This window comes from Vidua chalybeata, chromosome 3 (genome assembly GCF_026979565.1).
Source record: "Vidua chalybeata isolate OUT-0048 chromosome 3, bVidCha1 merged haplotype, whole genome shotgun sequence".
Lineage (NCBI taxonomy): Eukaryota > Metazoa > Chordata > Aves > Passeriformes > Viduidae > Vidua > Vidua chalybeata.
In genome coordinates, this window is record NC_071532.1 from 12623964 (window position 1) to 12636339 (window position 12376).

A 12376-nucleotide genomic window follows, 5' to 3' on the forward strand; every position below is an offset into this window, starting at 1 on the left:
CCACAGAAATAGTAAAGCTGACACTGGCCAGGGACATCAGCATCCTTACAATTTCTGGCAACTGAATAATGGATATTTAAGCTGATGTGCTGGCTTCAGCTGGGGGAGAGCTAATTTTCTTCAGTGGCTGGTACGGGGCTTGTTTTGGGTTTGTGCTGACTATAGTGTTGATAATGTAGAGATGTTATTGCTGAGCAGAGCTTACACAGAGCCAAGGCCTTTTCTTTGTGCACTTCCACACTGGCAAAGAGGCTGGGGATGCACAGGAAACTGAGAGGAGACACAGCCAGGACTGGTGACCCCAAATGACCAAAGGGATATTCTGGACCATATGATATCATACTCAGTGTAAAAAGCTGGAGGGCACAAGAAGGAAGGGAGGGACATTCAGAATTACAGTATTTGTCTTCCAAAGTCTGTTACATGTGATGAGGCCTGCTCTCTTGGGAGTGGCTGAACACCTGCCTGCCCTTGGGAAGCAGTGAATTAATTCCTAGTTTTATATTGCTTGCATGCATGGCTTTCTGCTTTCTCTATTAAAGTTCTTTATCTCAACCCAAGAGTTTTCCAGCTTTTACCCTCCCAGTTCTCTCCCCAGTCCCACTGATGTGTTAGTGAGTGGCTGTGTGGTAATTGGTTGCTGGCTGGGGTTAAAACCACAAGAGCTGAGATTTATTCCTATTTAACCTTTTGTGCCTTCTTGAGCCACACAAGTTAGAAGTGCTGTTATGTGAGGTTTCCTGGTCTGACAGTGAAGACAGGCTGGCCCAGCAGACCAATAAGGACATCCACAAGCCAACTTGCCATACAGGTGCATCTCATAACCCACTCACAGCTAGGCTCTTGACTGAGCTATCTTGGTATGGTTTGGTGAGCCAGATGAATCCCTCAAATGGTCTAAAAACACTGATCTACTGCATCCCACCATACCACAAGACTAATAATAATAACAAAATTATGTTTAAAATAGAAAAACCACAGAAACCGTAGTCATTACAAAAATTTCCAAACATCAGGAGACTGGTCTCTGATTACTGTAGCATTACCACAGTGCTCATTTTGGTGTAAAAACATCTACAAGAAGAATAAAGTAAGAACAGACTCTTTAAAGTGGATATTCATTAGCATACAAATAGCAGCTCATAATCCAGGCATTCATGGAAGTTAAAAAACATGAAAAACATAGGCTATGATTTTCTGGCACTGGCTACATCACAAGAAATTGGAAAGTTTTCTAGGGAGTTGACCTTGCGGCAGTGACACAATGTGAGAATGGGATGGATATTGCTCAGAGTTTGAGTAATAAATTAGGTCATCAGAGACCAGTGAAAAGCTAGAGACTCAAATCCTGGAGTTCTGAGAGGAAAAGAGAGAAGTCACTGCTAGTGAATAGGAAGGATAAAGGTTACTCTGCACAGAATGTACAGTTGGAAATTCATTTAAAAAAAGCCCACAACTTCATTACCCATTGTGGTTCTTATAACCATAATAGATGTATAAATTGTTGCACAAGCTGTGTAAACCTAAAACACAGTCAATGCTCTGCCTGGTCATGTCCAGTTCCAAGCAACTTAACCATGCACCAAATTCCCCTAAGCTGTGTACAACCTCATTGAGAAGCTTCACACCACAATGTTGTACCCAACCCTGTGCGCTGAAATGTGTACAAGTATGAAAAAATCCCTTTTCCCCCTTGTCACAAAAGGCTTTTTTTGTAACTCTGGTTAGACAGAAGATGTTCTAGCACCTACATTTATAGCATCTAACATAACAAACTGAATTTAATATACTCAAACAATAAATAAGATAGATGCAATGGACACATTAATTGCATAAAGGTAGTGTTACAGCTTATGTTATGAAGCTGGTCTCCCCTGTTTACCTATACCAGCAGCTTCCAAAACAGGGTGTGCTCATCCCACACAGTGTGCCAGAAAATGCACTGGGATGCAGGAAAGAACTATGTTTTGTACCATTAATAAATAAAATGAATTCTCAAAAGAGTTCACTTAGTCTTTTTCTCATCCATCTTTACTTTCTATTTTGTCTATGGTTTATAATGGACAAATAGATGATATATACAGTAGTAGGTGTATATAATTTATAAATATATACATATTGGAGAGAGTGTTCAAAATATTTTACTGATAGGAATGTACAACCATTTGCCCTATACATTCTATGGATGGAGGTAGTCCTTCTCAGGGAGAAGTCAAAGAACTCATTTCTAAATGATGAGATGCACAGCTGCTAAAAGTCCCCCTAAACTTGAAGTACCTGAGTAATATCAAATACAAAAATTTGATTTAATAGCTCATCTTAACATCTTTAAATTAAACTGAAAATACAACCAAAATGAGAAATCAACAAATTATTTGGATGAGTAAAATATAGATGAGAAATACTCTGGGTTCTTAAAACTCAATCCTCTTCCTGTGCAATCAGAAAATATCCAATTTTCTTTCTATTTGTCGACTAGCAGCCCTCAAGACTTCGCAAGGGATGAGTAGGAAAAAAAAAAAAAAGAGTTTAGATCTCCCATAGACTTCAACTTGATTCACATATCCATGGTCGAAAGTTCATGGTCCACCCTCTTAACAGGTTTTTATGGATATATAGAAAACTCACTGAATTTAAGTGTGTACATAATGAAGATAAAGTTCATGTTTCAAAAGAAAAATCCAGGAATCCCAGTGCCTGTACAAAATAGGACTCTCAATTACAGTGATACTCAAATCTAAGAGCTAATTACAGGTGGAACGGATAGATGAACACTAAACAGACTACTAAGGCACAGAGATGGGAATTTTCTGGAGCAGAATAAAAAAAACAGAACAAGCAGTAGAAAGGCTGAATGGGGAAAGACTGTGATCAACAGAGAAGTTGATAGCTGCTTGCTTCCTTCTGACTGTGCTAAGCCCAGAAGGACACATTAAATACAAACCCATTTGCTAAGAAACTTATTAATGATAAATGCCATATTTTATCATGTAGAGAAACTTTTCAGACTCTTTCTTCTGTACTTGCATAATTTAGAGGCAATTTCTTTTTTAAGCCGACATTAGCATATACTTGATCTCCAGTGAGGAGTGTGCAAGGTAGTGTGTCTATATGACTATGCAACAATGTAATCATTCAAATAAATGCACCCTTAGTTCTCTTTTTACAGTACTTCAAGTCAGATGTACATAAACTAATCTCTATAAATTAAAACCATATATAGTAAAATACAACACTATGCATTTTAACTTAGTGTTCTGTTTTGCTTTAACTTTAAGGGAAACATACTCCACGTGTTTTTGAATGGCTGCAGGTGTGGATTTTGTACCATTTCCATTTGTGGTTTTTCCTATGACTGCACATCCAAAACTGTGTTCTCTGTAATAGATGTTTTGGGGAGTACTCTGAGAGCAGATGGACTTTCGCTTCATGGTGATGGTCTGAAGTCTTTAAGGTGAGCATGGGAGCTTTGGAAACAAGTTGCTAACAGACTTGTATGAGTTCAACCTCATTAAAATCATCTGACTGAACAATCTCTTTTCTATAAATTAGCATCTGGCCTCCACTGGAATCTGAGGTAAAGATGTCAATTTTGAATAATTATTTTAAGATTATGAAGAAAGAGCTCACAGATGCTGTAAGTTCCATGGCAGAAACCAGAACTATTTCTTGATGACAAGTTCTGATAAATACATGGGGGAATGAAAGCATTCTTTTTGAACAGATGTTAAAAAACAACAAAACTGTTAAAATACAATTTTTCTTAGTAACTTTAGCACTGGAAGTCCATAATTGAAAATGCATTAAAGCCCTGAGTTTTGCTCAGCCTACGGAATGGTACACTTACATTACAGGATAGAATTGTAGTGCACCAGTATTTCAGATTAGAAAAGCCTATACTATACTACCTGGACTGTAAGTAAATTAATTCATTCTGCTGTCAGCTCAGATTTATTTATAGAACAAAGGGAGACTGGAAAAAAGAAACGTCTTTTGAATTGATGGTCATAACTGGTTACTCCCAAATAATTTTGCATTGGCTCTTCAGGATAGGAAATGCCTTTATCCTACTATCTTCTATAAAGCATAGAATAACTTATAATAATAATAATCGCACTGTTGTCATTATTTTAGCTACTCAGTTCACTGTCTGAGGAAAAATTCTTGGCCTTCATTTTGCTACAGCTATTACAATCTTGCTGCAAGAATATTTCTAGCATGGTCATCATTTGTACAGATTAAATTTCAAATTGCCAGATAAAGCAGTGGATAAATCCTAATGTCCTTTTTGTATTTTTTTTCCTGAGACACACACACTGGCAGACTCACCAACTTCTTTGACTACTGTTGAAGAAAGTTTAAAAAGTTATTCTTTTGGCCAAGGTGTCCAAGAATTCTGAAGTTTTCATGCATATATTAAAGGAAATAATATTTCATCTGGCAGCAAAAAAAGCATAAACCAACAAAGCCTGACAAGGCACAAATTATAATTACTGCAAGAACAGAAGAAACAAAGCTTTTACCAAATAAGGCTACAAGGTAGCTACCAGAGACAGTAAAAGGATAAAAGTGATAATACTAAAGGAATAATAAAGTTCTTGCATCACAACTTCATATTTGCAAGTTCAAGTACAAAACTCAAGCTATTTCAAAGTAACACTTCATTCTTACCCACGGAGAATATTTAGTAAAAAACCCCATTAATTATTGTATGCTGTTCTTGAGCTATGTAGTTTTTCCAGAAATAAGCTTCTCTTCAATTAGGTTGTCTGATGGAACACATAAAGTTGACATGAAGTTGAAAATAAAAGCATTTTATAAAATTAAAATAAAATCACTTCTCACTTATGTTACCAAAAGAAATTTTAAAAATATCTGCATGACATGTGTTAACAATTATTTTAAATCCTCCACATGTTTATCTGCTACGTCTCAGATGAAGCCACAGGAATAGTGTTTTGCTGAGGCAGTTACATAGGTCAGACATGATGAGTTACCTGCACAAGCTGACACCATTCACCAAATAGCAAACACCACTTCAAAATAGAGAAGAAAGTGTCTCTTCTAACATGTTACCTTTCTAGCAACTCTTACTAAACCCAGTAAAACAAAAGAGTAAAACGTGATGGGTTAAAAACTGAAGCTGCCAGAAGAGACTATGACCATAAATTCCAACAAATCTACACAAACAGTTCTACAAGATGCTGGTCTTTTATATGCATTTACATGTCATCAAATTAGCTTTCTAATACTATTTAAAATATGCCTTTTCACCAAAAGGATACTAGAAAATCCTCCTCAAATATCAGTGTTACAGCTCCTCTTCTGTGTAGTAGGATATGTGCAGTATGCATAATAAGGAGCAAAGAATTAACAACTTTAATACCAAATGGTAGCAAGAAAACCCAAATCACTTCTCTTGGACTTTCTGTCATATCTAAACTACAGAGAAAGGCAGTTGGCTGGCTTGCCAACAGGCTGCCTTGCTTGCAGGTAATTGCCATTTTTAACCAACACTACTCTTCGATAATGCCTGAAGTGCTTGAAGAAAAAGCAATGCTACTCCTACAACACTAACCGTAATTCATGATCACATAGGTCTGAAAAAAATTCAGGAATTCTGTCAACATTCTGTAAAATAACTGCTTTAAATTTTCACAATTCTAAATAATTATGCTTACTAAACTCTTTCCTAGATAGGAAATTCTGTTAGAATAATAATTAAATAGTGGGTCTCCTTACTAAATTTCCTTTGAATAACCTATTGTTTTAAAATGTATTGGTCAAAATTGCTTTCAACAGAAGACCAAATAAAATTTGAGCAAAATGCTTCTGCTGCTTCTTGGAAGTTTCGGTCTATATGTAATTGGAAACTTCTGGACAATCTCCATTATCTAAAAACATTTACACAGAGTCAACACAGTAAAGCTCGAAAAATTTTTGGTAGAAAATTACAATAGGAAAAGCGCCAAAATTCAAGCGGCAACATAATTTAAGCATTATTGTAATAGAGTACAGAATATCCAGGTCACTGTGATCCATGCTGAAAGTTTCAGAATTTATGATTAAATATGAAAGACCAGATACATTTTTATTTAAGACACCATGTTCACCTGGAGAAGGCTTCAAGGTGATCTCACAGCAGCCTTCCAGCATCTAAGGGAGCCTACAAGAGAGCTGGAGAGGGACATCTTACATGATCATGGACAGGACAAGAGGGAGTGCCTTTAAATTGAAAGAGGGTAGATTTAGTTTAGACAGGGGAAGAAATTCTTTACTATGAGGGTGGTGAGGCCCTGGCACAAGTTACCCAGAGAAGCTGTGGATGCCCCATCCCTGGAAATGTTCAAGGCCAGGTTGGATAGGGCTTTGGGCAACCTGGTCTAGTGGAAGGAGTCCCTGCCCATGGCTGGGGGTTGGAACTCTAAGATTTTAAAGGTCCCTTCCAACCCAGACCCTTCTATAATTCTGTGATTCTGTTTCCTTATTTGACACAGATACTGCCAAGTGCTCAGACACAAAATTTTTATAGAAAGATATGCACTTTCACTGGCAAGCATGCAACTTTGACTTCTCATTTATAATAGTTTGAATGAACCACTTTAAATGAGATGCAGGGCTGCAAATGAACAGTGAATATGAACCTAAGTATTAAATGACTGCTTGCTTTACTAAGTTCTGTCATTCCTGTTCAATGAATGAAGCACAGATCCCTTGGGAAAAATCTATAATTAAATAAATATACATAACAGTGGGGGGGGAGGCATGAAAATATTAATTTGGGCATTTACTAATTCCTTATTGCTTCATTTTACAGTTACAAATTAGTCATTGCCCTCCACTCCTTACAGGAAGAGAATTCATTTCAAAATTGGAATGTGGAATAATTTTGAGTAGAAACAGGACACCTCACTGAGTAACTTCAACACTCAGAGAAACAGAAAACTCATGTGCTATTCTATTCCCTTTCCTATGCACACCTATCGACCCTGTTTTACAAGCCTCAGTAGATGTATCAGGACTGAAATACCATATAAACTGCACATGCATCAATCCAATAGAATAATAAGATTCATTTATTCAGCAGAAGTTTCCACTCAGATTAAATGCTTTCATTCTCCAAGCCAATGAAATATTGGAGGTTGGTTAGTTTAGTTGCAACATATCCCATTCACAAAATGAAACTGCAAAAAACCCCAAAGTTTCACTGAAGCAGCCTGGCAATCAAAGAGGTCATTCCTTTTAAATACCAAGCTTTCATCACCTTAAATTGCAGTGCTAGGAGCTATTCTTCACCACAGCCAAAAATCTCAGCCACCTGAAAAGCAGCATTCCCCCCAGTCCTTCCCTTGTTGTGGGTTTTTGTTTTTAATGGCTTATCCATATTGTATAAAATTTTCAGGAAACAGGATTTGTTTCTTGCCTGGGCTCGCTGCTACCAAACTTCAGCTGAATTGACAAACTGAGCACATTTTAAGAATCTGAAACAATCCATGACAAATCTTGAGTAGCTGTAGTACAGATATTGCAACTTATTCTCTCTGAAAATGCAGTGCTTACAAAGTTCAGCACAAAGCTGAAAAGAAACAAAAAATTTTACTCTGGCTCATTATTACAAATAATTTATTATTAAGAACAAGGCAAACTGATGTCTAACTAATCTGTCATCTGAGAACCTGAATTCAGTCTCGTGTACTAGAATGTTGCTCCTGCTACAGAAATGCATTTTAAACTTTTACAAATAGGGCATGTGACTGTTTTCTCTGGTTTTAGGAAGAACAAATATTTTTAAAAAAATATACTGAAAAACTGCTGTTCACTGCTTTAAATATGTATTTCCTTACATGACATTCTGTTTCATGGGTGCATTTTAAATACCAAGTCATCTAAATAAGAATTTCCACACATTATGGCTTAACAGTAAGTAAAGAAGTTTAGAACAGGGACTTCAAAGCAAAATTATGAATATTATACAAGTTAAACATAATTCAGCTCTTAAAAATATAACAAAAGTTAATGATCTTGGAAGACACAAATTACTTCTGCTTTATGTATCAGGAGATACCAGGACAAGCCTAAGCTAGTGAGAGGCAATACTTAGAGAACAGATATGAAAAATTATTTCAGTAGTATGTATTTAAAACTCTGATTCAAAATCTCCTGAAAACTGTGATTGGTGAAACAATTCCATGTACAGTTATAGGATTCCTCTTTTCTAGTTATTAAGAAGTTCATGCAGCATTTTTATATTTATTTGGAGATCCTTTAAGTGCTAGTTCAGACCTTCTTATTCTTCTGTGAAAATGACAATACCTAGAGCTGCACTAAACACTTATTGTCTTTTAAATGTGGTAGGGAAGATAGCTAACAGGCAAGCTAAAATCCTTATCCATGTGTAGCAACTTGCTTCTATACATTTTTCAACAGAAGACTCCCTTATCTTTCCATCGAGGACTACAATAGGCTGCTTTTGTTGAATGTTTCTAGCAGCCCATTGTACCCAGTGCACCAGAGCTGCGTGGCCTGAGGCCAGGAAGGAAGGTGTGGAACACGTCTTCACAGGTCGATTTCCACTCTCCAAGTTTTCAAGTATTTGAGAGAAGGTCATGTTACAGCACAGATTTACATAGCAGACAAGTTACATGACTGCCTGTTCTCAGCATTTCATAATTTCAATAGAAAAATTAGGTCAAATGAAAGAGGGTAAGAATAACCCTATCCTTTCATGCTAGTCGGAAAATTAAACAGAAAAGTTATTTAGCTGGGGTTCTTGCCAAAACCTTGGTAAAAATCTGCATTGGCAGTAAACACAAATTAAAATTATAATATTTACCATTCCTTTACAAAATACTTTTTTTTTTTTTTAGTGCCTCCAAACAACCACAAACAAACCCCAAAATTTGCTGTTCTTGTTTTAAAACACTGGTTTTACTATTAGTCCAAAAACACATAGATTTTTACAAACATGCATACTATGAAGGAATGAGTTTGTAACTTCAAGGGCTTTCCCCCACAGCCTGACAGTCTAGTAGGAGTGTTAAAAGAGGGAACTGCTCTTTGTATCATCTGTCCAGAAGAAAAGAATAATAATTTCAAATGGTTTCCCCTCCTACCCTCAGAGCATGAAATACACTGCACTTGAAAAACGGCAATATTGGCCAGCCTCAGCACTGCCTGAACTCTATGTTTATTCTAGACAGCAACTAAAATTACAGTGTTCATATCTGGCATTCTTTGACTAGAAATTTGCAAATATTTTTTAAGAAAACAACACTATGATATTTTCAGGGTAGCTACAAAATTACTTTCCAAGAGCAGCTTAGGGTATTTTAATGTGAAATTACAAATTTGAAGTGTTTACGTATATACCCATGTATCTGTATATCTTAACTTACAAGGTAAATAATTGCACACAAATGCCTATTTAATATACAGTTAAAATATGCTTATCGTTATCCTAGGTAGCTTTCAGGATTTGTTTCAACAGAGTCAAAGAGTTGTAGGGTTTAGTCTGGCATACTGTTGATACTCTTACTGAGCAAGCAGAAAGAATAAACATTAACAAAGAAATTACTGGCTTCAATAACTTTAATTAGGCTTAACATTATTTCAGTTTCTAAAAATGCCAAATATGAAATCCGACTTACTTTCAGCAGTAAGAAAAGTTTTAAGCTGCTGCATATTTAAGAAGCGTTGTAGTTTTAAGGAGCTGCTGAACAAATTTTTGAAGACCGAGTCACTGTTAGCTGTTCACTAGGTTTTATGTGGATTTGATACATATTAAACACGTAAAAAAGAGGAAATACAACTTTTTGTGTAATCTGTCATTTTCCCTATTTACTAACACAAACTCTGAGGAAGGAATTTTACCGAAAGCTTCAGCTCAGCATGTTGCATCCCTGCAGCTTAAAATTCAGATGAAAAATATGGGAGCTTTTTTCCTCTGACACAAAAGGAACTTTTGGGAGCATTTCCGAAGGACACCAGAAAGCTTGTCTAGCATACAATGGTTCCTACTCAGCAGAGCCCTCCAAACAAAGACTAACAGATGCACAACTGGTATTAATAACAAAACATCTCCTCCCTCTGTTAGTCAAGAGAGGACAGCTAAGGACAAATACAGTTTCAGGGTACTTACCTACTCTGAAGTTAGTGGCTGTCAGAGTGTCAGCAGCATGGCCGTTTTCACTGATGAGGGTGGTTGTATTTCCCTTCTCACAGTTGTTCTGACAGTTGCCTTTGGTACAAGTCACTTTACAGATGCTGGGTGTAAAGACCACCTTGATGCGACCAGTGTGATTTCCCACTGTCAGCGGAGGCAAAGAGAAAAAGAAAAATAAACAGATCACTTTGGTATCCATTGATTGCCTTCAAAAAGTTTTTGGGGGAAAAAAAAAAGGCACGGGGGGGGGGGAAGGCGACAGGTCTACAGGAGGAGGGCAGTCTGCAGTGCTCTCTCTCATAGATCTCCAGTGGTGTCTCTGAAACAGGAGTAGGAAGCTTAGCAAACAGAACTCCGGGATCCGCTCCAAAACCACATTTAAAGTCAAGTCACTGGAGTGGGATTAGTAATCACAATGCTGCACTTTATTCACAGGCAGACAAAGAGCAATACCAAGGGCATGACAGCTTAAATAGCCAACCCTGACAGGCAGATGTAATGTAAAGAGCTGGCTGTGCACCTAGAGGTGAATAAACTCTTGTGTACTCCTACATACTTTTCCTGTTTCTGCACTTATTAAGTCACTATTTGTAGCTCAACCCCTGGAAACGTTTTAGGCATGCGGCATGTCTGAAAACATCTGTCTCAAATCTCCTGGCACCCCAGCCTGAAGTGGTCAAACCTTGTGACGCAGCTGCCTGGACCCATTTTTTCTTCACGTTTTTTTGGCACTATTTTTCCACAAGAATCTACATATTATAGGCTGAGCTCCACTGTCAGCCTTTGTTTTAGTAATAAATAGCTCAGAGAAAAGAGTGAGAATTACCAGTGCTTTAAAATACTGAGATCAAAGATAAAAAATGGCTAGGTTCTCTTTTTTTTTATATACACCTCCCTGTAGTCATTTTGAAAAACCTTGATTGCAATAAAGACTGCACAAGCACTAATTTGTTATTAAGCTAGTTATAAGAATTTTTTGTTACAGAATTATATGTAAAACCAGATGTATCTGATTCTATACCTAACAGCGGAAGACAAAAACTGTATTAAAACTACTTTCTAGGAAAAATGGGGAGAAGAACAGATTCCATTTGCAATTATTTAAAAAGAAAACATTTTGTCCTCTGCATACTACTAATAAATCCAGCAAGTTCTTCAAAATATATCATAGCATCTTTATGGAAACTATTAATAAGTACTTTCATATCAAACCTAAGAATGCCAAGAAATAACACACAGAAAGAGAAGGATCTCTTCTTCCTGATGTCATAGAAATAAAAAAGTTGCTGGATAGTTGCCTAACCTAGTTCATGAAATACCTTCCAGACAAACGCTTTTTTGAAAATATCAAGAAAATCTTACAAATCTTCCCATTTCAAAAGAATATAAAGCCTCCTTATTTTTGGCTCTTCATAAACAAAGAAATTTAAGCCATTGTGCCGATTGTTTTGTCTGCAGTAAAGGCATTGCTCTATTTGAACAGCAGCTGTAGTACAGATGCTCCCACCTTATTCTCCCTAAAGAATGTTTAGAAAAGGAAGAGCCTTGACAGATAGAAGAATAAAACATTTCGATCAAAGGCTAATATTGTGATTTAGAAGACATCTTGGATTTTAGGATGCCACGCATTTCTCACAAAAATGAATACACCTTAAACAGATATAAGGGACCTATGAACTGCTGAGGGTAGCATTTTTAAGCTTTGCTTTTTTAAAGCATAGCTTCACAAGCAATATTGCCATCTTTCTGTTTTACTTGCATAGTTTTATATATTTTCCTAGAAAAGAGTCCATTTTATATCTTATATTTTCAGACATTTTAGCAATACTTTTCCTTTAGGATGTGATCTAATTAAAAAAAACAGGGTTAGTTGAGTCAGAAAAGTCAGTCCTGCCTACACTGTAGAAACCAGCATCGGGGGATCCAAACAAGCTTTCTGGCTTAGCTAAAAAAACCAAACAAATAATTTGACTTTGTCAGTGTTGGAAGGGCAGAAAATGCAGAGCTCAATATGAGATGGAGCTTACAGGGCAAACACTGAAACTGAATGGTCACATGGATTGCATTGCTATGGCATCAGGAAGGAACATGGAAGAAAAGTGGAAGCCATGTGGGTCTGATTCTTCTACCTGATACCCAGAGATGTTGTGTACAAACCAAGTACACCTCCTACCAAGAAATATTCTGTACGTGTGCACAAAGAACAGAAGGTTT

At 36.8% G+C, this 12376-nt stretch overlaps 1 protein-coding gene across 8 annotated transcripts in view; it reads right to left on the reverse strand.

Annotated features, from left to right (window-relative positions):
* The window catches only part of LTBP1 (latent transforming growth factor beta binding protein 1), a 184395-nt gene that overhangs the window by 111424 nt on the left and 60595 nt on the right, over nt 1–12376 (reverse strand). For 5 of the 8 annotated variants that reach the window (XM_053938697.1, XM_053938699.1, XM_053938701.1 and 2 more), the window contains one exon: nt 10139–10306. In XM_053938697.1, the coding sequence (XP_053794672.1) occupies nt 10139–10306 (168 nt within the window). Of the gene's footprint in view, nt 1–10138; nt 10411–12376 lie in introns of those variants that run through there. The other 3 variants (XM_053938705.1, XM_053938704.1, XM_053938700.1) reach the window with 1 other exon arrangement.